At 36.7% G+C, this 27,614-nt stretch overlaps 3 protein-coding genes across 7 annotated transcripts; 2 read left to right on the forward strand and 1 right to left on the reverse strand.

Annotated features, from left to right (window-relative positions):
* Positions 1-1,758: 1,758 nt before the first annotated feature.
* ddx51 (DEAD (Asp-Glu-Ala-Asp) box polypeptide 51) lies at positions 1,759-8,378 on the forward strand. Its single transcript, XM_079466765.1, has 15 exons — positions 1,759-2,169; positions 2,371-2,684; positions 2,938-3,125; positions 3,205-3,355; positions 3,769-3,914; positions 4,046-4,117; positions 4,219-4,434; positions 4,527-4,669; positions 5,694-5,871; positions 5,967-6,082; positions 6,363-6,479; positions 6,581-6,682; positions 7,139-7,202; positions 7,803-7,937; positions 8,174-8,378. Exons 1-15 carry the CDS (start codon positions 2,147-2,149, stop codon positions 8,198-8,200), a joined length of 1,992 nt encoding a protein of 663 aa, XP_079322891.1. The 5' UTR covers positions 1,759-2,146; the 3' UTR covers positions 8,201-8,378.
* Positions 8,379-9,267: 889 nt separating this feature from the next.
* On the forward strand, positions 9,268-15,843 carry golm1 (golgi membrane protein 1). 4 transcript variants are annotated; one of them, XM_079467529.1, is made up of 10 exons: positions 9,268-9,461; positions 11,146-11,312; positions 11,483-11,662; positions 12,295-12,349; positions 12,442-12,523; positions 12,610-12,724; positions 12,988-13,126; positions 14,389-14,520; positions 14,602-14,745; positions 15,015-15,843. In XM_079467529.1, the coding sequence occupies exons 2-10, from the start codon at positions 11,181-11,183 to the stop codon at positions 15,131-15,133; spliced, it is 1,098 nt and encodes a 365-aa protein (XP_079323655.1). In that variant the 5' UTR covers positions 9,268-9,461; positions 11,146-11,180; the 3' UTR covers positions 15,134-15,843. The 4 variants fall into 4 exon arrangements, with proteins under 4 accessions (XP_079323655.1, XP_079323654.1, XP_079323653.1 ...); XM_079467528.1 differs by having other exon boundaries at positions 9,282-9,461; positions 14,599-14,745; XM_079467527.1 differs by having other exon boundaries at positions 9,322-9,461; positions 14,581-14,745.
* Positions 15,844-16,337: 494 nt separating this feature from the next.
* naa35 (N-alpha-acetyltransferase 35, NatC auxiliary subunit) lies at positions 16,338-27,165 on the reverse strand. Of its 2 annotated transcripts, none has more exons than XM_079467525.1 (23): positions 27,085-27,165; positions 26,432-26,563; positions 25,205-25,238; positions 24,310-24,424; positions 23,891-23,965; positions 23,617-23,784; positions 23,430-23,496; positions 23,103-23,146; positions 22,976-23,026; positions 22,311-22,394; positions 22,066-22,180; positions 21,526-21,704; positions 21,002-21,061; positions 20,798-20,904; positions 19,484-19,550; positions 19,114-19,212; positions 18,822-19,000; positions 18,585-18,721; positions 18,298-18,365; positions 17,925-18,065; positions 17,723-17,845; positions 17,528-17,608; positions 16,338-16,697 (listed from the first exon to the last, which is right to left on the reverse strand). In XM_079467525.1, exons 2-23 carry the CDS (start codon positions 26,550-26,552, stop codon positions 16,638-16,640), a joined length of 2,175 nt encoding a protein of 724 aa, XP_079323651.1. In that variant the 5' UTR covers positions 26,553-26,563; positions 27,085-27,165; the 3' UTR covers positions 16,338-16,637. The 2 variants fall into 2 exon arrangements, with proteins under 2 accessions (XP_079323651.1, XP_079323652.1); XM_079467526.1 differs by having other exon boundaries at positions 26,871-27,086.
* Between the last annotated feature and the right edge of the window lie 449 nt (positions 27,166-27,614).

A 27,614-nucleotide genomic window follows, 5' to 3' on the forward strand; every position in this document is an offset into this window, starting at 1 on the left:
CCTTGCATGGAATTCGCCATGTTGTTTGTAGAGTATCCCTAAACGGACAAAGCTTGTTTCGTAAACGTGACTACATCTTAGCGCTGTATCGGTCACCGTAGTGCTTTGAAAGGGAGGGGGGAGGGGATAGAGTGAGCCGTTGGTTGCAATTCACAACCTCATTGCTAGATGCCACTAAATGTCATACACTGGACCTTTAAATTTGATAGTTTTATTTAATTAACACTACATATAGGAATTTATAGTCTGTCTGATATTTGACCTGTGTTTTGACTTGCATAACCTTATATGTTTTGCTTATAGTCAATGTTCTTGTACAGCTGCTTTGTAACAATGAAAATTGTAAAAAGCGCTATATAAATAAAGTTGACTTGACTTGACTTAAAGAAGAGCAACATAACTGAACATTCAAAGAGCAGAATGTCAGTTACGTTGCAGTAAATTGGGCAGGAGTCAGCTCATGCACCTCCTGCAAACTATTTTGACTTTTGTTCCGACGAAAAATAAACCTAGGGTTATTGTACGACTTCTGGGGGGGTAATTCATGACAGAATTTTCATTTTACAGCGGAGTATCCTTTTAACAGTACACATTCAATGGATGAAAGCAATAAGTAGCAGGTTAAGTAAAATGCAATGGAATATGCAACCTGAATATTATCAACAAATAATGATTAATATAAAAACACTGATATCATGATAAACATTTGACAGTCTGACAGTCTCTGCTGATATCTCCTGTAAATTGGTAGAAAATTGAATTACTCAACATAATTGACTCAATTAAAGCAACTCAATTGGTGTAATGTCTGTGAGAATAATGGCTGAAGCAGTCTTAACTTAGCGGCTATGTTTGTGTCGGCTAGACTGTCCCATACAGGAATTCTGGGACTTCAGGCGGGTTTGGTACACGCAAGTCTGCATACGATGCATCCTTGATATCAACAACACATCTGGGTACTTCCACGCATTCTCTGTTCTCGAGTATTGGAACAGGGCTTTGACAGTTAATGATGACATAGAGCGAGAACATGAGAACACAAGATCGCTGAAGAATGCATTTTAAGAAAGAGCCCAGAAGTTTCCAGACAGTTGTGTTGAGACAAGTTGGAGCTAAACTCTGCAGGACAGTGGCGCCTCCTTATGGGATCGGGATGAAGATTCTGAGGGGAACTTCAAGAAGTAGAAGGTCCCCTACAGCCCTTTAAAGCTCTCACTCCCGAGGGTAAACCCTTTGAATTGCTCAGGGCATAGGGATGAGCCCTTCGGAATGGAACGCAGGGATAATAGGGTTCTCGTGGGCGCAGCCTTTGTGCCCTTGAAGAGGACTTCTGTACACAGATTATTTACCCAGGAATCCTTGCGAACGACCAATCAGAGAATGGACAGGAGGAGTTTCGTAGATGTAAATAGTAAACATGATGGAGAATGTTTTACTTTTTAAATTTTAATTATTATTTGTATTGTAAGTAACATTATTTCTTATTAAATTAATATAGGACCTTATTTAAGTATAAAAACCTTTAATGCAATAAAGTGAGTGTGCTCTGTCCAGATTCTTACATAACTAATAAATATATAGGCCTAACACAAATTAAGAACACTATGCGCATGTAATATTGTTTATACAAATGTATAAACACACCAGCATTGTAAACATAACATAAGTATATACTGTTCTGCCCGATGCTGGCGTTGAACAGCACAGCGCAGCGCTGCGCAGACCGATCTGTCTATGACATCAAAGTAGCGCGAGGTCATTCAAAAGCATCGCTTTAAATCCGACATGTCTGCGCAGTGCTAAGCGAAGTCGGACACCTACCGTATTCCTCTCGATTTCGAGTCTGTGCTAAATCACACTCTCGTGTGCCGTTCTTAAATGCCCCACAGTCTGTACTTCTTTACGTAACCAAGTGTGGACTCGCAGGAGGTCCACAAGCCCGGAGTGCGCCATTTGGGACAGGGCTACAGTGACTAATGCTACGTCATCACTACGCGTCATACACTTCAGTACCCACATGTTTGACTAGAAGAGGTGTATGGTACAGTTTGTTTTCATTGTAGGGCTAATATAAATGTGCACGTTATCTTAATGGTGGGCCTTAATTCATTTATTTATTAACTTGATATTGAGGCAGGAGTCTACAATGGCACTGTTTATGATAAATCGGTATGTATTGATTTGACAGAAAACATCAAAAAGTTATGAAAATGTATTTCTCATATGAAACGACTGCACCGCGTTGATTCAAATCTCATATTCGCTGCAGACCATTGCGTTTTTGTAGTTGTGTGCTGTCTTATTCGTACAAGGAGGACCTGCTACCTCCACGTAAGTTACTTAGATCATAACTTGATATGGTTTGAACAGGTATTTGGGGGAGGAGGAGGAGGACAGTGAATTTAGCGGAGAGTCTCGATCTAGAGCCCTGCTGGCTAAACTGCAGGAACGAGCCAAAGCCAGAGAACTGCAGAGCATCTCAAACACAGCAGACGAAGATGATGATCACCAGGGCAACATAAAAAAGAAGAAAATTAAAGATGGACACCAAGAGACTGAGGAAACGCAACAGAAATCCAAGAAAAGAGGAAAACGGGCTAGAAAAACAGATCTTGCCAATGAAGGTGTTATTTTGAAAAAGAAACGCAAAAGAGCATCGCTATGCGATGAAAGTCCAAAAACAGGTAAAACTACCGAGCTCCTGTTTGTGTTATTGTGTTGAAATAAAAATGCATGTTAATTTTGTGGTTGCAAAACAATTTTGCCAATACAGTGGTGCAACGTTGTGTCCTATTCTTAGGACTGCTCACAGCAGCCAAATTTTGTATAAAAAATATTCTATGTAGCACATTGTAATGTTATTTTAGTTTTCATTCATTATGCTCACGACAAAATCAAATCAGTCTTAATGAATGCATTTTCATATACGAATTTTAGGAGATGATGAACCAGACAATGAGGAGTTTGCAGAAACAACGATAGAGAAAACCGAAGGTGACTTGGAGAAAAGTGAGGACATTGAAACAGCCGTAAACCAACAGAATGATGAGTTACATGCAGAAAACAACGACACCAAGACCGGTTTACATATCTTGGGTGGGTTCAAAGAAAAGAACGTGCAAAAGGTTTGTAGAAAATGTTATATAATACATTTATTATCTGCTATAAAGAAAAAATACAATATTTAGTTTTGAACATCTACAGGTCAAAAGAGTTTTGCCCCAGTGGTTGTCACAGCCTGATGTCATTGAGAGGGACATTAAGGGTAACCTTGTCCCTGTCAATGAGGTACCGGGCATCTGTCCAGTTCTGCTAAAGAAGCTCAAAGCCAACGGGATACAGAACTTTTTTCCGGGTAAGACAGAAAGATAATCATTTAACATTGCATTGAATAATGGAGTATCTGTTGTGCTTGGTACAAGGCAAAGTTCTTTTAAAGGGATACTTCACCCAGAAATGAAAAATTCGATCATTTTCTCACTCTTCGATTGTTCCAAACCTTCATGTCTTTGTTTGCTTGAACACACATGAAGAAATTTGGAAGAATGTCAGATCTCACGCTGCATTTACTGCCGTAGTAGGGAAATAAATACTATGGGAGTCGATAGGGGGTGAGATTTGAAAATCTTTCAGATATCTTCCTGTGCGTTCAACAGAACAAAGAATACAAGTTAATGATGACAGAATTTTCATTTTCATATCTGTAAACTCATCGACTGAAGATATCGCATTATTCTCTATTACTAATTACTATATTTCCTTTCTCAGTTCAAGCTGAAGTCATACCTGCCATTTTGAATAGTGTAAGCTCAGAGCTACTGGTCGGTCCAGGTGGCTACCGGCCCAGAGACATCTGTGTTTCGGCACCTACAGGAAGTGGAAAGACACTGGCTTTTGTTATACCCGTTATACAGGTACAGTAGGAATCTAAAATTAATTTGTCGCAACTGATAAATTGCCAATAACCAAAAATATGTATAAAATCACATTTAAATGTGGGACTGGATTTTTAGGTACATGTGGATGAACTTGTTTGTTACCTTAGGCACTTTCTAAGCGTGTGGTGTGTGAGGTCCGTGCATTGGCTGTACTACCCACCAAAGAGTTGGCACAGCAGGTAATGTATTAAAAATGGTCAATATTAATAATGTACATTTAACCGAGGAATTGCTTATCCATTCCTCATCTTTACTTTTGCATGTGATTTATGTGTTCCAGGTGTCAAATGTGTTTAGCTCATATGCTGAAGGTAGCGGTGTGAAGGTAGTCATGATCGCAGGACAGAAATCGTTTGCTGAAGAGCAAGCGCTGCTTTCTAAAAGCAGAGGGGGTGTTTGTTACAGTTTGGCTGATATTGTTGTGGCTACGCCAGGCCGTCTTGTGGATCACATCAACAAACACAACAATTTCAGTCTACGACACCTACGGTTTCTGGTAAGTTCTGTACAAAAGTGAGAATAATATACTGTATATTTGTTTCAAATATTGCCTGTATACATTTGTGGAGATGTTCGTGTTTGTTGTAGATAATAGATGAAGCAGACAGGATGATTGACAGCATGCATCAGTCTTGGCTCAGCCAGGTGACCAAAGCAGTGTACAGATGCCAAGGTGACCCACAGATGTCCGTCTTTAGAAGAATACTGCCTGGACCAATAACAGTGTCAAGGTAAGATTTGTCAAGTTGGATCTGATTGAATTAAATTTTTATCATATTGATCTGCGAGGCGTCATTATTCCCCGGATGCTGAACAACAAGGTTTTTGGTTATTTAAAGGGACCGACAAATAATGGAGACTTTCTAAAATGCTCTGTACAATAACAACACACGGTAAAGACGAAATAATATTATAACTAACGTATTTTAATTAAAAATAATATTTTAATTCAATGATCTGCAAAAGCACTGGAAGTTTTGTTGACAAGAGTTGTCACTAAGAAACATTGTGCTCCAAAGCGCCTTCTGATGTTTCTTCATCAGATTCGGGCTCAAACTGGTAAAGTAATCCCAGCCATCTCTATCTATACACTGTATATAATAAACATGTTATATTATACCACATGTTAACCGTAATCCAGTAGGCGTTCCGTTTGCGACACATGCTGAACGCGTTTGACCAATCACATCAGACTACACCATCTGACCAATCACATGACACTAGGCTAGGATAGGAGGAGATTAGACGGATGAATCGCGGAACAAATCATTTGAGAGTCAGTCAAGAAGTAAGGAAAGAATAACTTGCCTATTATTACGACATAATAGTGTTTTTACACCTTGTATGTACATAAACTTGTTGTTGGACACTCCATAAACCAATGTTACGTACTCTTGTAGTGTTTTTTTCTGCGTCTTTGGTGTGTTATAAGTTGCCCATGCATGTATTAGACACGTCATATAGCAACGTGAAACATCTCGTGTAACCACACCTTTGAATACACACACCTTCTAAGATTTGAAAGTGTAAATTTGCCATGTTATAGTTTACCCTTGCACAAAGGGTCGGATGAACTTACTTTCATTGAAACTCCATATGCATTATAAATAGATTTTAAAAATCAAGATTTCACTTAAATTGTTATGTTTATATTACATATGTTTTTGCATTAAAACTTTTTTGAACTAGATGAATGCCAAATAGAAGCATCAGACTTTTGAATATGTTCATTTGATTGTTTTGTGTGTATGTCAGTTTGTCTCCTCCACAGATGCCTTTGCAGAAGCTGCTGTTTTCTGCCACTCTCACCCATAACCCTGAGAAACTACAACTGCTGGATCTGCACCAGCCACGACTCTTCAGTTCCACACAGACCTCTATAGACACGGCCACACAAAACCAGGAGTCATTTCACTTTCCTCAGAGCCTCTCTGTAAGTCGTATTGTACATGAGTCAATTGGAGCAGTGTATTAGTAGTCTTGTCTCGCTTTCGCACTCACCGGTTGATATGTGCTTGTTTTACGCAGGAGTATTATGTCCCCTGCAACCTAAACAAGAAACCACTAGTCCTCCTTCATTTCTTGCTTCGGCTCAAGTTCAGTCCCGTTTTGTGCTTCACCAACTCTAGAGAAACGGCACACCGGTAATTTTGGAGTTCAGCTCCTGTATCATTGAGATTAGCAATACATCCTGATGATGCCTTGTTATTGCAGATTGCTGATGTGGTATTTCCTTCCCTGCAATAATGAATATGCTTTTGATGGGGTAAAAGTACAAGCGTTCAGATGGAATACCATTTTAGCCTATAGATCAGAAAAAACAATGATGGAACAACTGTTTAGACAGGACAAAACAAATCAATGTCAATTTGTGATTATACAATTTTCGGCGTCATCTAACTATCTGTCTTTTTTGGCTCTTAGACTCTATTTGGTTGTGAAGCTCTTCGGCGGAGTGAATGTTGCAGAGTTTTCCTCCAGACTAAGCCCAAGCGAACGACAAAGAACGCTCAAAGACTTTGAGCAGGGGAAGATCCAACTGTAGGTATCTAGTTCTGGAATGTGCTTATGATAATGAATCGTTTGATTTGAAAGGATTATGCACTTTATAATTATGTGATTGGACTTATTTGTCTTATTAGATTGATAAGCACAGATGCCGCTGCGAGAGGCATTGACATCAACGGAGTGAAATGTGTCATTAATTATGATGCTCCACAATACATCAGGACGTACATTCACAGGCAAGTTAATAGATCATGATAGAAACGAGAGATGCACAATATATCTGGGACATATGCTATATGTGGATTTAATTTTTTTATTGCATATTCTACACCGGATGTGAACATCGCAACACGAAAAAAGAGAATCGAACCCATTACAATCACTGATGCTATCCATGACTGTAAACCATAATGTTCTAATGACCTAATTTAGTTGTTCAGTTACAGTGCTGTAAAAATATACTTCGTTTTTTAATATACTTCGTGTTTTTATATTTTAGTTTTTTATAATTTAGTTTTTATCATAACAAATGAAAAATACTATGTGGTGTGGTCATCACATGTGGTGCGGTCAGCCGTTATAAATCGCACACATTTATTATTGTCTTATCTGAATTGAACAGAATTGTATATCAAATCCTATGAATTAATTGAGATCTGAGCCAATTTTTACTTGCCTGTTTTCACGGGCAGGGTGGGACGAACAGCGAGGGCAGGAAAAGCCGGGCTGGCTTTCACTTTCCTTTTAAAAGTGCAGGTAGGATTCTTTTTTAAGAAAGAAAATTCTTTCTTATGTTTTGCTATATTTGTTGTATATATATTATTTCAGGGCTTGATATGACTGTTTTAACTTACACCTTTGCAAGTTACATTATCTTATAATTTGCTGTCACAACTGACACCAGCAAAATAAAGCAATAATCATTATAAATAGATTTAGATTTATGTTTACATTAAAATTTGTTTTGCATTAAAAATGTTTGTAATAAGTTTTAAACTAGAAGAATGCCAGATAGAAGCATCAGACTTTTGAATTGTATGTTCATTTGTTTGTTTGTGTGTATGTCAGTTTGTCTCCACCACAGCTTTGCGTTGTGCCACAACGCACATAGCTGTTATAAAATGCACTGTTACCCACTGCTTCGAGGGGCTTATTGCTTTTATAAAACGGTTATTCCATATGCGTAGCAAGGTTAAAGTAATATAAAAATTAAAGTAAATAAAAAGATATTTAGGCTATGTGGTGCGGTCAGCCGTTATAAATTGGGGAATTTTATAACGGCTTAGAACTCCGCTTAGCCAATCAGAATCAAGGACTGACCATTTTATAATTTGTAAACCTTTATTTTGTCTTTAGGAAAAGAGATTCTTGCAGATGGTGTTGGACGCAGGCAGTCCTGGTATAGAGAGGCAGATAGTCCAACCAGAAAGTCTTAAAGGCATGGAAGCCTGCTATGAACAAACACTTGTTGAGCTTGGCAAAACTGTAAAGGTAAGCACACATTTGCTGAGGGTTCTCTAGTTAAAGCCTTATTGGCATGTTTTGGGATGGGATTCTGTTATTGGATTACATTTCATTGGCAGACGTTGTTTTAGTTTGGGGAGCTTACGGTTTGACTGATTTCATCTGTATTTTAATGTTTGCCATTCTGAAATCAAGGTTTTACATTCCAAAATGTGCCAAGTTGATTTATTAAACATAATGCATTTAATATTTTTGTTTTGAAGGAGGAAAATGTGAAGAAGCGATCGTGAGAAAAGAACATTGCAAGCATTTTTTTATTATTTGAATGTCCAGTGATGATTTAAAGTTTTGAAAGAATGAAATAATGTACATCATATGAACTTAATGTAATAGGCTTAAATGCTTTGAATAAAATGAAAATATGTACAATTATTTTGCATTAAGTAATACACATTTATTATAAATGACATTGATTTTGTGTTTCCTTGCTATTCGGCCATGTTAAGTATAAGACTGTGCTACACCGGACGCGGCACATTCCAACACTACAAAAGACAATAGAAATCCATTATCAATTCAAATTCAGTCAACACTGGACATGCGATGCAACAATCCCATCGTGTCGCGCCGCGCCGATTGAGTCCTGTGTAGACACGGTGTAAGTCATTGTCAAAACTAGAAACAAATGGAGTAACTGCAGGTTTGTGACTTTAGAATTTCTGTTTTGTTGGGTCAGACTGGTAAGAATAGGGAAAAAAAGCGAGTTTCACATTTTAAAAGTATGTGCCCTAGCCTCTAAAAATCTAGCTAAGTATTTTTTGTGATTGACCCTTTCTTTAATTGACATGAAACCATCCTACATGATGTAAAGAACATTCTGTGAAAATATAACCTTGAAATCTTTATTATTGACCGGGTAAGGCCATGTCTAAGATTTAAATCATAGTGAAATTAATTTCACATTACATTTCTCATAGATAATATATATTTATTATGTTTGATTCTTTTTATGTATATATTTTATTATTCTGTAAAAGCGTTATACAACTATAATTAAATATAGACAATTAAAATATCTATTTTATAATTTTTCCTGGTGTAATTGATTTAGTTCATTATCAGTTCTTCTTATTTATAAAAATTGACAGTTGTTGAAATATATTAAGCCTAAAGAGCAATAGAATGAATACATGTAGATTGTATGTTAAAATAATTTATTTTTATTTTGCTTTACCATTATGAATCAAAATGTTAGTATGCATGTGTGCAGTCATTTGAAATGCTTAAAATGGTGAAGTCACAAGCATGATTTGATTTAATGTAATCTTATATGGTGAAAACTAAATGATTTTGATGTAGACAGAAATGAGAGCAGACACCTGTAGAGAGCCTGTTCGCTGAGGGTGTTCTTGTGCGCATGCGCGGACTCAACGCGAAAGCACCGCTCCTGTTTGTACTTCGGAGGTTAACGAAACCGGAACACGAGCACCGATCATCGATGTGTACATGTTTCGTGCATTTACCTGACGTGGCCTCTTACATTTTACTGTGGTAAGAGCAATTTTAAAACAATACCAACGGTTTATCTGGTATGAGGAAGAAAATGCCATGAATTATGTACCTGTTTTTCTGTTAGCAGACATGCTACCAGGACAAAAGCAGCTTCCTTTGCATTTTAATAAACAACCTCTCCTCATTTCGTTTTTTCTTCTTTTTCCCAAACGAAAAGTAAAATGTCATTAGTTTTTCAAATGCGTCCCCTGAATGCAACATGGTAACGTTAGTTGTGCAAATGTCTCTGATGAATGAAAGTACGAGCAGGATCATTGTACCATAGTTTTGTTATTTCCACAAAAGTAATTCAACCATTATGGTTATAACGTTACATGACAAATTCCAGACACTACCTACCTACCATATCATTATATATTTTTATTGGGTCTCGTTTGTTTCAAATGTAAATTGGTGAAAAGCCTGGCTTTTGCCAAGTCAATGTTGTATATACAATAAGATTAAGGAAATGCATTTTATTATCCTTCGCAACATTTATCCTGTGAATTTATCTATTTCCAAATATTCTAATATTGATGAAAATTGCTCATTTTGTGGTCTTATGGAAGAAACAGATGTATTTGTGTTTACTTATATTCGTATGGTTTAGCCCTATAAATGCAGGCTGTACATTCACCCTTACAGATATTTTATTTTACTATGAAAGCCCTAATTTGCTTTTTTCATGAAAATGTTAATATTTTTATTTTATATGCAACGTATTTTATTCATAAACAAAAATGGCTTAAATCTCCTTTATATTTCCTTTTATTTCTTGCTGAAATTAAATATTTTGTTTCATCCTTAAGACTTGTAAACAACAAAAACATTATGATGATTTGTTTACAAATATGACTTTCTATTATCTTGAGTTTACTTTAATGTACGCAAACCCAAGATTTTATTTGTTGTTTTATTTTTCTTATTATTGTTATTGTTCACTGTCTATGGCATGTGAAGACTTCTTTCCCTGGTGTGATATGTATGTATAATGTTTGAAATAAAGTTAAAACTAATATATATATATCATATATTTTTTAATAAATATATGGTAAGCTTCTGTTATCCACTGCAGTCATTTGAAACGTATTTATATTAAAAAAGGTCAATTCATTTAACATGTAAACAAAAACTTTAGCTGAAGTTGAATTGATTTCTTTAGATACAGCTCCACCTATTATCCTGCGTATGCTTATATACTTAAAGGGATAGTTCAGCCAAAAATGAAAATTCCATCATGAATTTTATTCACCCTCAAGTTGTTACAAACCTGTATACAAACTACCATAGTAAAACCTTTTTTAAATTGGAGTCAAAGGTACCCCAGAACTTTTTGCTTTCCTAAATTCCTGAAAATATGTCATTCTGTGATAAACAGAACAAAAAAAAAATGATTCTATAGTAGTCAATGATGCCCAAGAGATGTCAGTTGCTAACATTCTTCTGAATATTTTTCTTTGTGTTCAACAGAACAAATACATTTATACAGGTTTGGAACAACTTGAGTAACTCATCCCTTTAAAAATGTGACTAATTCCCAGCCTGAATAAATTATTCATTGCATTTGTTTGTTCTTTAATAGTTGTCTTCTGTATTGTTTTTATAGTGTGTATTTTTACTGAACTATTTTTTTTGTTTCATTTTCTTCCTAGTAATAATGTTCGCTGTATATTGAATTTTTTAGATCCATCTCTAGGGTGTTGTTGTGGAGTATACAGCATGATGGTTGCGCTGGGGAACGGTCGACGTGGTGGACGTTCGCCATCTTTGCTCGTGGCTGCTCTCATCGCCTGCATTCTTCTGCTTGGCTTCAACTATTGGGTCTCAAACTCAAGAAACATTGAGCTACAGGTTGATTAAAAAATCGTTCAATACAAAAAAAAAAGATGTATGCTACAGTGGCAGAAACTTTCTATTAAATTCACATTGGATGCACAAATGCCAAATTGTGCACAAAATTGAGGCCTATTGAGGGACCCATTCACAGTCTTGTGTCAAGTAAGTGATTTTTTTTCCACCAGAGCAAGATTTTGGAGCTGGAAGATCGCATGAGGCTGCTGTCTGCAGACAGAGATAGAGAGCAGCAGAGTAAGATGAAGGTGGAGGATGAGATGCACATGCAGAATGAGAGGATGGGGCTAATAGAGGAAACACATCGTAGACAACAGGATACAGCACTGAACAACTGGAAACAGGAGAAGGTATAAGAAAATGCCCTGTATTTATTCTTTGGACATTGACAAACAGAATTTAAAACGTTGGTAGAATTCAGGAAACCGGATATGCTTTATACAAGTGATACACATTTGTTCAATTTACTATATAAGTTACTATTTAAATGAATTGTCTATTAAAGGTCCAGTGTGTAATTTTTTGGAGGATCTATTAACAGAAATGCAGTATAATGTACATAACTATGTCCTCTTTCACTTTACATAATGTAGTGTTTTTCTTTCCTTAGAATGAGCTATTTACTATCTTCTTACATACACCCTTACATTGAATTCGCCATGTTGTTTCTACAGTATCCCTAAACAGACAAACTGCTCTACAAAGCGTGTTTCATAAATACGTTATCTCCTTCGGCAACGACATCATTGTTGTGGTCAGCCGCCGTAATGCTTCAAAAGGGGGGGAGGGGTGGAGTGAGCCATTGGTTGCAATTCGCAACCTCACTGCTAGATGCCGCTAAAATATCTGCATTGCTCCTTTAAATTGATAGTTGGAATTGATATATTTATGACATGACCACCTGAAAAAAGTTTCACTTTCATCATATAGTTAGTGTGTATGATCTTTTTTATTAAATAAAGAAATATCTTCTCTTTTATAGGAAATTCTGAAGCTTAACATTTCCACCAGTGCTAAAACAGTGCAGGAAATGAAGAGTAAGTCCCTTTACCTTGTATTTGTACGTTTTATTGTCCTCTAAGCGATGCATATCGTAATATATATATATATATGTGTATCTATGTTTAAGATCATATGAAGTCATTATTGGAGGATCTAAGCAAGAAGCAAAATGAGCTGAAGTCCTGTCAAAGTAATGCGGACACGTTCATGTAAGTCCATTCTCAATACTGATCAAACTACATTATCATACTGCCGAACAATAATTTAAATGGCTATTTGTGGCGGAATTGTGTAGGTCCCAGTGTAACAAAAAAATTGCGACCATGGAAGAGAAATGCAATGAGAGAACTGCAGTGTCAGAACTAGAAGAGCAGAATGCTGAAACGGTACCTGCACCGGTCGCTACCCAGGTACAGTTATGAAAAAATCTGACATCAAAGTCTGGAATGTTTAAGCGCTTTTCAAAACACCCTTTATTATATAATATATATATATATATTTGATATATATTATTCATTATACATTTTAGGTTATGTGCTGGTTAGTTAATACTGAGCAAGAGGTTCAGATCCCTTAAAAAGAAGAATCGCTTCTGCCACCAGCTCTTAAAAAATGTGTAAAATAATTACAATCCCTCTTTTCATCTCGATTGGATGTTGCCGGTTCTGCACAGAATATGTCAGCAAAAGCCAAATCTGAGATTCCTGCTACAAACCATTCAGAAACATTTTTGGAAGAACCTTCGAACAGCAAGCCAGAAGTGGAGTCACGTGCAAAAGATGAAGTTCAGGTGCAGAACAATGAAAAACTTGGTATGTTTAAAAAAAAAACGATATCTTTTATACACATTATTTATTACAGAAAATGAAAATGTATGACCATGAGATTACCAATAGTGGCATTCAAGTATATTATGTAGATTTTAATTCTGATTACCTATTGTTGTGATATTATGACCTTTCTCCAGTGCTGCAAAGGTTTCGTACATCAAAGTTTATACACAGTTGTGTTCAAAATAATAGCATTTTACTTCACAAAGTCAAACATAAGATTTAGCGTTCTTGTGAATCACTGAACTAATATGTAGTTGTATAGCCATGGTTTCTGAGAACTGCTTCACATCTGTGTTGCATGGAGTCAACCATGCAACATTCTGGCAAGTCTTCCAGCGCAGGACATTTGCACTTCAGACCACAATTCTTCTGCATTTCTTGGTTTTGCCTCAGAAACAGTGTTTCTGATGTCACCCCACAAGTTTTTGTTGGATTAAGGTCTGACCACTTCATAACGTTAATTCTGTTGGTCTGGAACCAAGATGCTGCTCGCTTACTGGTGTTTGGGGTCGTTGTCTTGTCGAAAGACCCATTTCAAGGGCATTTCCTCTTCAGCATAAGCCAACATGACCTCTTTAAGTATTTTATGTACTCAAATGATCCATTATTATCGGAATCCCATAAATAGGCCCAACACCATAGTATGAGAAACATCCCCATATCATGATGCTTGCGCCACCATGCTTCACTGTCTTCACAGTGTACTGTGGCTTGAATTCAGTGTTGGAATTGGAATTCAAACCGTCTGCGACCCCCTAGACCCAAAAAGAACAATCTAGCTTTCATCAGTCCACAAAATATTGCACCATTTCTCTTTAGTCCAGCCAATGTGTTAATCTAACTAACTCTTCAGCACATGTTGTTTTTTCAACAATGGGACTTTGCGGGGGGCTTCTTGCCGACAGCTTGGCTATATAGGCGTCTTCTTATTGTTACAGTACTCACAGGTAACATCAGACTTTCTTTGATCACTCTGGAGCTGATCATTGGCTTTTGTCTTTGCCATTTTGGCTATCCTTCGATCCATTCGAATGGTAGTTTTCAGTTTTCTTCCACGTCTTTCTGGTTTTGGTTGACATTTTAAAGCATTTGATATCATTTTAGCTGAGCAGCCTATCATTTTTTTTGCACTTCTTTATATGTTTTTCCCTCTCTAATTCATTTTTTAATCAAAGTACACTGTTCTTCTGTTCATTCTTCAGTAGGCCTATGATTTTATAACAACTTTCTTTGCTTCTCAGCTGCTGCCGTTATAGGAAAATCACCCATCCCAACCTACAAAACAACAAATAAGAATGAAACTCTTGAGAGACCAGACAGTAAGAAAGTTCTAGAGGCAGTGATGGACATTAAAAGAGAATCCTTAAAGACAGGTGGGGCAAAATACTCACACACGTACACCCACATTATTCATTTATATTGTTTTTATGTAGATACTCTGTTGGATGAAGCAGGAATTCTGGAGCCGAAAGATGATGAGATCGGGATTGGGGACGGGAATGAGGAAAAAGACAGGATTGGAGAAGAGAGGGAAGAAGATGATGTCATCATGTATGACAACGAGGGAGAGATTGAAAAACAACTTTCCAAGATTAAAGGTGCATTTTAACATCTTTTACCCCACAAGGGAAATAGCGTTTTACACAACAGAATGCAGTGGTTTGAACCAAAAAAAGATTCAGTTATGGAGCAAGGACATAAAAATCAGTGTTCAGTCTTCTGATCTTACTCTGACATCGGTAAAATCACAGTATAGATTATTTGAGTTGGGATTTGTGGGAAATGTCAGACAGAGATTACAATTTGCTGCTTTCAAACGAATGTAGGGCTGTTTCTTTAGGTATAACAATACCATGTGTTGTTACAGATGAAAATCAAGATGCCGGACAGGATCTTGAGGACGAGATGGCTAACTATAACGGCGATGACGACAACCAGCCAGAGTCTGAGGATGAGAAACAAGCAGAACTCACAGGGATGTTATAATTCCTGATCACACAATGTGCCTGCTGATACACTCCCTAACATATCATTGGCTGGAGTGACAGTCGTGACCCCGTTCATGGCTCGACAGACGTTTATGTTATGATGGGAGGGTTAAACTTGCTGTAATGATGGTAGATTCGTGCTGGGTTAATACTGCACTACTGTGTAATGAAGGATCTGCACCACACAGAATTCATGTCAAAACCGAAACTTTCATATGTCTTACCAAGATAAGCCTGGTACAAAATTCCACTACTAGTACCAACTTTAGATGAAACTTGAATGTAATGAACATCTCCGAAATCAGGCCTTTAAATCAAGTTGTCAAACCTTCACTTAAACGAAAGATGCTTAGCTCTTGCAGAATACAGAAGCTAATATATTACAGGACATTTATGCATTTAAATGCTAACAGTCAGCCACAGAAAAAACGTTTAAGCTTAAATTGTTTATTTTTTGGGATTTTTATGTTTTGAAGCTGATATGTGAACTGGTGAAAAATCTTTTAGATTAAAGGACTGTTTATCCAGGTGTCCACAAACTCATAGTACCTCATTAAATAACAGCACATTCTAGTCTTTTATTTGCTGTAAGTTTGTTTCTTATATGTTGATTTAAATATTGTTTCATGTTAAGGACTGTTTTTAAAAATGTAGTTTTCTTACCAAATTTGGGATCTCATAATAAAAGAAATTAACATTTTATTTGCATTTCTTTCTCATTTGTGCTTGTAATGGTTTATACATTTATTTGCATCCACACCAACAGACAATAAACATTAATTCTATTAGATGTAGATGACCAGTGTTGGTTTTGATTACATTAAATTACTCAAAAGTCAAGACTTGAGTCTGAATCAGATTCAAAGGAATACTGTAGTTCACCCAAAAACATGGTCCCAATTGACTTTCCATTGCAGGAATAGAAAATACTATGGTCAAGTTAAAGGGGACCATTTCTTTAAGACATGGGGACGTCGACAAGAGACAAACAACATTTAGGAAACCAGTCAGATATTGTCTGGCCAGAGATGCATTGTCGTGCATCAACGGAGGAAAAAACACTGAAAGTGATCCCAACAAATTCCCTCCTTCATAGTTGTGGATGTTATTCTCTTGAATTTAGAATAACTTTTATCTGCTCTGTATGCAGCATTTCTTTGTCTAATGAAGCAAATGTTTATGTTAAGTATTGAGAACACATCTGAAATTCACAAGTTTTAATTCCACCAGAACATTTACAAACAGTAAATCATTTGAAAAAGATTTGCTCTCTTCTACACATTAAGTTTTGTAAATTTGTTAATGACAACGAACAAAAAAATACCAATGGACCTCGATACACTTTTATCTTTCCAATACCTGCACCTGATGCAAAGTATCAATTCTGAGGACATTGAAACCAGATGAATCCCATTAAAGTTATGGATAGGATTTTATTCAGTGGCCACAATAATGGTTCGGTCCACGCTTCGAAGGAGTTTATGCTGGTATCACAGTTCTTCTCAAATGATCTTGACTACAGGAAAGTATTTGTGTGCGGAGAAGTCAAATTCAGGAAGTGCCTGGATGGAAAAAAAGTCCTTAGTTAATCAAATCAGTTCAACTCAAATGTAGTGGATTTCACATTTACTTTAGCATTGATTTATAAAATGTGAACATCTAGCCATGGAAAAAACTACTTAAAACCAAACAAAGTCTTTTGTTGAAACTAGTAACTTTGTGTTGACCCATTGTATTATTACTCCTGTATGACATGTCACTTATTGCTCACTGAATTCTCTGTAAGTCGCTTTGGATCAAAGCATCTGCTAAATGCCTAAATGAAAATGTAAAGGTCTGTTTTTTTCAATATTGCAAGCTGTATGGGCAGCATCTGGGCAAGTTTCTACAAGTTTGACCAAGTGAACACCTAGCACACTTGTCTCATTTCTAAATGTTTGACATTTATATTTTGTGGCTGTAATTACAAAACTATAATTTAAAATTGAAGAATTATGAGGTCAAAAAGGTTATTTCTGTCAAAATTGTTCTGTGACAACTTGTTAACGTTATGTGATGTTTTATTCTTTTTCTTTCTTGTTCTTCTTTTAAAAAACAAAACGGTTGTATCTATAGTCAAATGGAATGCAAAACCGAAGCTTTCCATCTCAAAACGTCAACAGAATGCAGATAAATAATAAGAATTCCAAGGCGACGATTTATTTACAGTGGCATGCCTTTTCCACAGACCTCGATTGGAAGTCCATTACTGAATGCATGATTTTTGTTTGCTTTTGCAAATGAAGCGCATGATTATTGATCATTGACAATTAAGAGCATATAGTACACCCATATAACTTCAGACATGAACCCGAAATATTTCTTATATATTATAGAATTACACATCACGTACCTTGGTCTCCTTCTTGTGTCCTCCCGCCAGTAGTTTCATTACCACAATATTGGGTTTGGCCACTTTAAGAATGCGATTGACCTGCAACAAGACACCAAAATGACCCCGGAAGAACACATGTATGACATCTAAATAATTCAGGTCATTTCAACAACTGACTGAATGAGTTTAAAACTACAAGAATGTTTAATGTACCTCTGCATCTGGGCTTGTGATGTTTTCAAGTATGAGTTTGGCCTGCTGGAAATGTTTGCTGGCTGCCATGTAGAGATCCGCTGAGCGAGGAGGAGGATTGTACTTCTTCAAATCAGACATTTCCTACAAACACACACATTGTTTACTGTCATATACCCAACAAAAAATTCCAACACAAGAAGTCAGAAAAACAAAAGAGTACCTTAAACTGTATATAGTGCACAGGAGGCGGTGTGACGACGCTGTTGAAGGGGGCGAAACGATGCTCGTAACGGACCTGCTCACTGTCCAGCTCAAACTGAGGTTTACGCACCTTCTTGTCCATATCGAGCGCTATCATTGTCTTGCAGAGGAAAAGTGAGAGCAGTATCAGACTGGAGGGAGAGTTTCTTGTAGGCAGTGTTTTAGGAGCGCAAAGATCATGGATTTAATGTCATAACAAATGTATAGATTTCATTGAACCTCTTTGTTTAATGCACACGTACATAAACACATCTCCCAAAATGCACACTCAGCTTGACAGTGCATTCTAGGTCAACATTGCATGGTAAGTTCTCTGGTTTTGGTGCCATTACCTTGTACATGCCGGCACACATGTTTTGGTAAGCTTGACTCATGCTGATCTCTTTACTCAAAGGGCGAACTGAGGAAACAATGAAAATTATGGCTGGTTAAATGATGACAGAATGTTTAATACAACTGTCACAGTACACTATAGATTAAAACAGTACACCCTGAGATTAAACTAATGTGCACATACTGTAAGAGGAAGTGCAACAGATGTTTTGTTACTATTTCTTTTTAAAAGCTCTGAATCCGAAAGAATAATATGTAATTGTTCCACTTGGCAGTCTGTGAGAACCTTTCTTCTTCTTTTTGCTTTTCTTGCTGCTCCGAACTTTAAGCTGTTCCTCCAGAATTCTCTCCTCTGCCATCTGAGAGCTGTCCGCTCGACTCAACGTGGACATCAGCCATGCATACAAGAACTCTGATAGATACCTGTTTATATACACAGTGACCGACAGAAACGTATCACTACTACAAAGCGGAAAAGGGTGGGTCTATAGCGTTAAAACATAATGACATGAAACTGTCTCACCAGTAAATGTAATAATACTCATGCATGCTGTACAGCTCCAGCTCAAAACCACTGAGCAGATACTGGATCATGATTCTCAGGTTGTGATACAGGATCCAGGTGCCCAGACAGGCCAAATGCTGCCTCTGAGGTTCCAGCTTCATCAGCAGGCCATGAAGAGCAGCATCCACCTTCTCAGCCTAAAAAAACAGCCAAAGAAGCTGGATGATAATGGCATGAAATCTAAAATGCAATAACGCAAAATGTCTGCCCACGTAATCAGGCTGTTGGCTGTTTTTCTGCACAAACACACCTCATCCTGAAGGGTGGCAAACTCCTCCAGTATGTGACCCAGTTTGTCTCTCTGGCGTGCTCTGTTGTGTCCGTGAATCTGGATGAGGCTGCAGAAGGGCTGTGGGTCACACCGCTCTTATTTCATTAAATTCATACTATGTTGGGTTTTTTGCTGGGGGGATCTAGTTAGGGACATTTTTTATATTTTTAAAGAACGGATGCTAAAACTGACACTTTATGTATATTTGCAATGGGATTGATAAAAGATGGAAATCGCTCAATTTTGAGGTGGAACTTCGTTCCCTTTGAAATTGACTTCTTGTCCCCACTTGTTCACCCCATTTTCAGCCTTAGTTATAATAAGATTCACAAGAAAAATTATAACAAACCCGTGAGCAGTGTGTGACGAAGGAGTCAATGTAATCTTTTGCCTGATGGTTGTTGTTCAAACTGCATCTGTGGAGAAAAACATCATCACAATGTTCGTGTGAATCTTGGATGGAGCATAAATCCCAGCATGGATATATTAACAGAGATATTATTTTTTAATATTTGAATAAATTGATGTGGAGTATTTTAGCTTCTTATTCGTATACAGTATTATCTCTAACGGATAGTTTACCCAAAAATTAAAAATGACATCATCGTTTATTAACCCTCATTTCTTTCAAAGCCTGTAAGACTTTCTGTCCTCTGTAGACACAAAGGAAGATATTTTGTGGATTTTGTGACCATACAATGAATGTTAAAAGAGGACCAATGTTGTTTGGTTACCAACGTTCTTCTTTTGTGCTCTGCTGCATACAGCATACAGATTTGGAATGACATGATAGTGAGTAAATGATGCAAGAATTTCTATTTTAGGGCAAACCTTCCCTTTAAATCTACTACTAGCAACATACAAAGAGACCAAAACTGTAACATTTTCCATCCATTATCTATCCAATATATACTGTATATACATCCAAACGATTAATCGGTTCTAGAATAAAGTTTGTGCGTACATAATATACAGTATGTCTGTGTACTGTGCTTATTCATTTTGTATTGCGCGGGCCTGACCCGCAGTAAGCTTCCGGTTTGTGTTTGGCCAGTGTCTAATAATATAACTATTTTATTTTATTTGTGTTAATATTAATTTGCAATATTATTTTATTGTATAATCATTTTATTAAATAAACTATTTGTTGAATGGCTCCTGTAGTTTGGTCGCATTTAAAGAAACCGACATCTAGCGGTTTAATGGGAGTCTAAATTCGAAATATTGGAGAGTTTAGCCAAGTAACAGTTCTTCTCAGTTTCCTTTGGTTGTTATCAGAAATAACCTACAGGCACTCTATTGTTTCTGGATGTGTACTGGAAGCATGCGCAGTAACGTTTGTTTATGTTGTCACTTTGAATCTGTCTACAAACACATACATGTATACATATTTAGAAAATATGAACATGTATTTATTTATACGTTAATGAGTTATTGTATTTTGTCTTTCTTCAATATATGCACGTATGTCTATGTTTTATAAATGCAAAATGAATATCTCCAGTGCACATACATACTGTATATTATGTAAACACAAACTTTTATTCTGGATGCGATTGATGGTTTGACAGGCCATATAAATTGCTAATGCAATTGTCGGAAACCCCACCTGTGTATATAAACAGGAATAACTAATAAGTTAAAAAGCAAAATGGTCACCTACTTTGTGGACAGAACAGGAGGGCTTACAAAATGGCGCAGTGCATCCTTGATCATGTCCTGTATCAGATGAGTCCCAAACACTTTCCTGTTGTCAATAAGAAACGTGGTCTACATCGCACAAACAGACAGACAACAATAAGGTGTTACGGCTTTCAGTTACGATCCAAGAGCAGAGCTTTATTATTTGAGATGGCAGCACTCTTACCTCCAGCAGTGATCTAGACAGAACGCATGGAGACTGCTCACTGAACTCACAGAAGAAATCCTACACACACAAACACACTCAGCATCACATGTATGCACTGCCATATTGTAAAAGTTGGTCACCACCGTCTGGCACAACAGATTCCGCAGCTCAGAGTGTCTTACTGCTTTTATGAAACAGCTACAGGGTAAAAAGATTAAGAACAAAAGATTTTCATTCAAATTATATTTTAGTTTATTCTTCCACCAGAAGATATCATCCCTGACGTGTAAACCAAGTGTTAAATAAAAGCCAACATACTGTACGCAAATACTTAGCAAAAAACAGCCTACCATGTGGTTGAAGATTTAATACATTAACTGGATCGTTTGTGTATCCAGAATTACTGTAATCTTTGACTTTGGAGGTAAAACCTTACTTAGGCAGTGACCTTTGAAATTGGTCAGTGCAAATAATCCATCAGGCCCTCCCCACCAATGTTCTTCCTTTAGTGCGTCATTCAAATGCGTTGGCAAATTATTTACCAAGATACTGTGCAGGTTTGTTATGTTGATGACTTCACAGATGGTTTTAATGCGCTCGATAAGTTTACTGAAGTAGTTGACCATTTCCTCTCTCTTGATAATCTTGGCATAGCGTGGAAAAGTAGGGGGCAGCAGACGTTGGTTAACCAGCGGCTCAAAACCCATCATGATTGGGTGATCTAGAAAAAAAATGGCATTCGGCAAGTTAACTTCATAATAAACTACTTTCAGGATTGGTCAAGGCCGTGAAGGTCCATGTAGTCATTTTGAACTTTGGAAATCGAAACAAATTGTACTTTTGAGGTATACGTTTCAAATCTCGTGCACCCATACGAGATGAAGACTTGCAGTGAAGTTCACAGAGACATTATGAGATCACATGACCAGCGAATACTACTTCATACTGGTACCCTGCATTTTCCAACATTAAATAACATTGAATGTTGAATCATAAATTATACATTTTTGAAAAGGCGAGTACTAAAATACTACTGAGCCCACATTGATACAAGTAAGATGTCTCACATAAGCAGGCTTTACCTCCTTTGGTGGTGTCATTTTGTGACTGTATCCCATACTGGATGGTGGAGTGTATCGCAGGCAGTAAATCGGCGGCCTGTGTCATGAGCTTCTGTGCTTCACCAACAGCACTCGTCTTAAACACGAAAAACTGATTGTGAAGTGAGCCACTAAAAATAAGCGGTTTTTAAATCTATTTTATTTGTATAATGCTTTGAGCAATGTGCATTGTTACAAAGCAGCTTTACAGAAAATGAGTGGCCTACCTCTTTCTTAGTAAAGGAAATGAGTGCGCTGAGTAGCAGACGGGTGAATTTAACACGGCTAAAGAGAGCCGAACACTGCTGATGCTGAAAAGTAAAAGAGAAAATTTCGTTTTTACTACGTCTCAGTGAAAACTACCACTCATGTTTTGTCTATAATTGTCTTTTCATCAAATTTCCATAAAATGGAAGTTTTTAAACAATTATTTTTTGTTTTCATAATAAAAGGAAATAAATATAACTTCAGATCAAATTCAGATTCTGATCGAAGATGATGTGATAATTCCCCCAAAAATGAACATTCTGTCATCATTTACTAACCATCTTATCATTTCAAACCTTTATGACTTTCTTGCTTCTGCAGAACACAAAAGAAGATATTTTGAAGAAAGTTTGTAACCGAACAGAACTGGGACCTCATTCACTTTTATTGTATAGACACAAACCCTGTGAATGGGGTTCAGTTAACAACATTCTTCAAAATATCTTCTTTTGTGTTCTGCAAAAGAAAGAAAGTAATACAGGTTTGAAATGACAAAAGGGCAAGTATAGTAAATGATATACAGAATTATTTTTGTTTGGGTGAACTATTCCTTTAACATTTTTTTATGTAAACGTTAAGTTTATCTGTTTTGCTTGAAATAATGGCTTGTATAATAAAAACTTGCATCTAGTTCCACTTCAGGATCTCTCTGTTCACCCTGTCGACTGCGTGTGCTCTGTAAGAAAGCAAAAACCTATTTAACACGTGAGGAATCATGAAAATAGATGAAGGCTTGAGACAGATCAACATACCTTTACTTTCCTTTGAAGTTCATCCTCAACATCTTTTAGCATACCTAATAAAATGGAAATACATTTTCCGGGATTCAATCCAATAGGATTTTTTTACTGTTATTTTCACCACAATTTTACACATTTCTGCCAAAATTCAGTAGTTTGCATCCTTGAATAATATAACAATGTAATTCAACATAATCGTAGATCTGTAGGATTTGTTTTTATTTATACATTTTATCTTCTCATCAATTATATTGTACATTAATTAACATTACCTAGAAACAATTGTAAAATGTTTATAACTAACTACAATTGTTGAACTGGATCAGTCTCTTTACTGACCTGTAACTCTCAAATCCGTTACGTTGTTTGCCATTTTAAATCCGTATGTCATCGCCTGAAAATCTTCCTGATTCAAACATATAAATGAACATTCACTGAACAATTCATAATATACTTAACATCAATTTGTAATATTACACAAAATAAATTACATGAATATAAAGTTTTACATTATAAAATGTCTTGCCTCCTCAAACACAGCGGCTTTATTGACTTTCTCACGGGCAATGTCACAGATTTTGAGGACGCCTAATGCAAATGCTTTAAGAGCAGGGTCTTGAATCAGATCCGGGTTATGAACATACAGACATGTAAACACAGTCTGAGCGAGTGAATGACCTTCCAGCCATGTGATCTGAGTTAAAGAAAAGAGTTTTAAAAAGTTACAGACAACGGTGACAGAAAGCTTGATACAGGTTTATGAGACACAACATAGTGCTGGTAAATGATATAATACTGACCAGACAACAGAAACATGTGTCCATGATCCCGATGAGCTCTGGAACACTCAGGTCTTTCACTCTAATGGCCTCGTCCTTCACAGAGAGAGAGATATCACTGTATACTTATCGCTGTTAAACAGTACACTGTTTAGAGTTACTGTTTTTTAGTAAGAATAAGTTCAAGGAAGAACAAGAAATGCAACTATATGCTTAAATAATGTATCTGTATTTACTGCATTATATGAATGAACATGTAGGAGAGAAAATGTACTGAATTGTTCATTAAAATAATCCCATAGTCCTCATGACAAATATTCTTAGTTCTTTCTTTTGATATTGCTCACTGGTTTTGTGAAATTCACCCATTTAAGGTAGCAAGATCATGAACCAAATATCACGAGAGATGCATCATTTGAAAGCATTACCACAGGTGCTACCTTAACGGCCTGTTCAAAGTTGAGAACTTTACGGTTAACTTGGTTTCCGATCATCCCAGCATCCATTTTAGGATCCATCATCTCAATGGCTGACATTGCCTCAAACAGGCCAAACCTGCAGAAACACAAATTCTCAAAATGTAACCAAATTTCAGATTACATCCAAAAGTGCTCCTAAATCTTAAAAAGCTTTTGGTTTAAGGATAAACAAGATATATATATTTTTTAACAGAAATTTTCTGTCAGCTGAAGCGAGAGATATACACAGTAAAATAACAGTTTAGGCTGTAAAATTACAGGATATAAGGATATTTGAATTTTTTTTGCCTGTTTTTCTTGTAAATTTGCGGTTCTGTAATTCTACAGTTCAACTGTATTTCAAAAATAAACTGTATATAATACAAATATTTTTTTTCTGCCAGCTGGGGCACCAGAAATAAAATGAAAAAATAACCGTTTTCCCCACATTTGTGACCGCATTTAAAAAAAAAAAGGAAAATCTGTAAAAACGTTGTTTACAGTGAACCTTACGCCCCTTTCAGACCGCCAGCGACAAGGCGATCTCCTTCATTTAATCTCCGGTGACAGTGACCGTGGGCCACAGGAAGTGGGCGTGTCTAGCGATGCAACAAAGTTGAGAGTTGCTTAACTTTATGCAAAATGATGAGCGACTTTCGGGAGCGACTACCAATAGGAGTTAAGCAGTAAAGCTCACGGCATCCGTCTCTCATCATTTACTGCAGGGTTTGTTTATAAATGTTACTAGAGCAACCAAAGCTAGGATGCCTTTTAATGACCTCGTAGCAAGAGACTAGCGACACACAGTGACACAGTTGCTGAAGGTCTGAAAGCACCTTTATGAGGGAAGAATTTTTAAAGGACACAGAGTACTTACAGTTTATCATGTAGCAACTCGCCAAGTCTAAGTTCTGCAACAAAGAAAAGCATTTATTAAATTCAGTAAATTTACAATTCCGTTTCAATACAGGTAAGATTCACAAATCAACAGTCTGATAAAACACAGAACATGACGGATAACATCAAGACTCTAATGGCATTCTAATGGCTTATGTCATAGTGTAGGAGGGAGCCGATGTATGATGCAGTTACAGTGGCATGGAAAAAGTAGGTAATTTCAGAACTATTATTGACCATAAATTGTAAGCCTGCCAAAAGCAAGCAGGAATAAAGCAAAACGTATCCAGAAACCAGTCATGCTGCCAAGTCCCAACTTTACTTTCGGAAAATGTACTATCAATCCAACACTCTTTTAGTTTTAAACATTTACTGCATTTTCTCTTAGCCCATCTAGTCAGACAAAGTCAGATCATGATAAAATGCATAACTCAAATGCACTGCAAGTCGCTTTGGATAAATGTGTTTCCCAAATGTATTGGTGTAAATATAATCTGCATACAAGATCAAAGACCATTGACAGTAGCTCATAAATAAATGAACAAACAAATGACAGTAGGATCATACGAAGTCTGTAGACGGTGTATTTTAAGGCTCGGTGAAAAATGTCTATTCTGAGATGAAGACAATTTTGCTCCATTAGTCAATAATAATTTAGCAAAAAAATGAAGACACCATCAACTATCAGCCATCATAGAAACTGTGTACTGTGACATTATGTATTGTGTTCAATGTAATACTTCTGAAAGAAATAGCAGTGGGTCCTCAATATACAGTACATGGGGTACTATAAATACATATAAATACAAAACTACATTTGTAATTTCTAAATCTAACAGCTCTACCCGACCGCTCATGTCACAAGTGTCGACTGGACACAGTAGGAATTTTTTGTTTTTGTAGATGCCTTATATTGCTTGTATGCTGTTCTATCATCTCACACAGTTGACAAGCAGGTATTTTCTATGTGGAATCCACATACCACATAGTAGGGAAGTTGGTATATTTGCACACAGAGTATCATCTTACAATAAGACATATAAGACAGGCTTGACAAGCATTTTTATCAGTAGCAACTCTAAGTAATGTTCTCTATGGCTTAAATCGTTTGAAGATTTAACCTGCAAACGTTTGATCGGCAACACTTGTCTTTAAACACTATGCCACATCCCCAGATAATGTTAGTAGCTAAAACGTAAAATCACACCTTTACAAGCTCCTTTGAAGTCTTTGGTGACGTCTACCCAGTTGGCGTTGTTCCTCATCTTTTCTGGAATTCCTAGACCCCAGCCTCCCTCCTCCTCCTCTACTGATGACTTCATCACCATGGAGACAGCTTCTAACGCAATAAAAATACATCCATGTGTTAGAAAGATTTTAATGCACACATTATTGACTTAAATTCGGTAGCAGCTGGTAAGCTGTGTGTCAGATCTCTGACTTATAGTATGAACATACATTAGCTTCGTTTACTTGCATTACAGACTTAAACTGTATAACTAAGCAATTCAATACACTCAGTTCACGTCCCAAAATGTACACAACGAAAAGAGAAATTTTTTAAATGTAAATCACAAAATGTAAATAAGTTGTCACATAGTGAGAATGCGCGAATAACTCAATTTGAACAAAATATCAGATGAAACCTTTTTATTCCAACGAGACGTGTTTTCGAAGTGTCTTCTTGCACAGGGACAAATTCCCCAGATGACACAGATACTGTGATCAATCAGCAGTTTAACTTCAAAATGTACAAGTAACGTTACTGGTTTATACGTACGTTTTATGTTAATAATACACGAAGAATTAAGATATACCTTCACTAACAAAAAGACGTTTTAAAGGAAAATATATGAATACCTTTTGATGGTCAGGCTTTCTGTGAAAATAATCAGCACCGTCGCAGCGGACGCCAGTGAATGACGTATCCCTGCGCTTTGCATTGTGGGACATGTAGTTCTAGGCTTAAAGCTATAAAAATGCTATAAAGAATGCTTATTCCATTTTCTGGTATTAACATTATAACATTGCCATTTTGTGTCATCTTTAACTGTAGGATTTAAATAACTCAAGCTGTTGTTTGTATGCTGTGAAAGGCCGATCTACTACTCAACATTCTGACCAATGGACAAGCGAAACCACTTGGGGTTGATGGGGCCAACTGTTGGATTGTTTGTCTCCGCCCTTGTGGCCAGTGGACGTAGGACCTGAAGGTGTATCAACATTAAGTTCCCCACCCTAATGAGCAATGGACATGGGTAAATCCCCCTAGGGGTTAATTAAGCCCCTTTGTATAAGACATTTCTTTGTAAAGTGCTCTTTGAAGAAATAAATGAACTTGATACCATCACATTTTGGTGTCAGTGTCTCTTGCTCCCAGAGCTCTGCTG

The sequence above is a fragment of the Barbatula barbatula genome (genome assembly GCF_947034865.1).
Source record: "Barbatula barbatula genome assembly, chromosome: 11".
In the NCBI taxonomy this organism is placed as follows: Eukaryota; Metazoa; Chordata; class Actinopteri; order Cypriniformes; family Nemacheilidae; genus Barbatula; species Barbatula barbatula.

What these genes read in the sequence shown, in the direction of transcription:
- naa35 (XM_079467525.1), bottom strand. Translation starts at nt 26,552, where the DNA reads ATGGTGATGAAGTCATCAGTAGAGGAGGAGGAGGGAGGCTGGGGTCTA. An exon ending in CTTCAAAGGAGCTTGTAAAG is followed by an intron (nt 25,239 to 26,431) that starts GTGTGATTTTAC and finishes TCTTTGTTGCAG; the next exon opens with AACTTAGACTTGGCGAGTTG. An exon ending in CAAACCTGCACAGTATCTTG is followed by an intron (nt 21,062 to 21,525) that starts GTAAATAATTTG and finishes TTGTGTGTGTAG; the next exon opens with GATTTCTTCTGTGAGTTCAG.
- golm1 (XM_079467527.1), top strand. Translation starts at nt 11,181, where the DNA reads ATGATGGTTGCGCTGGGGAACGGTCGACGTGGTGGACGTTCGCCATCT. An exon ending in GCAGAACAATGAAAAACTTG is followed by an intron (nt 13,127 to 14,388) that starts GTATGTTTAAAA and finishes TTTGCTTCTCAG; the next exon opens with CTGCTGCCGTTATAGGAAAA. An exon ending in AAGAGAATCCTTAAAGACAG is followed by an intron (nt 14,521 to 14,580) that starts GTGGGGCAAAAT and finishes GTTTTTATGTAG; the next exon opens with ATACTCTGTTGGATGAAGCA.
- ddx51 (XM_079466765.1), top strand. Translation starts at nt 2,147, where the DNA reads ATGGCACTGTTTATGATAAATCG. An exon ending in TCTAGAGAAACGGCACACCG is followed by an intron (nt 6,083 to 6,362) that starts GTAATTTTGGAG and finishes TTTGGCTCTTAG; the next exon opens with ACTCTATTTGGTTGTGAAGC. An exon ending in GAGCAGGGGAAGATCCAACT is followed by an intron (nt 6,480 to 6,580) that starts GTAGGTATCTAG and finishes TTGTCTTATTAG; the next exon opens with ATTGATAAGCACAGATGCCG.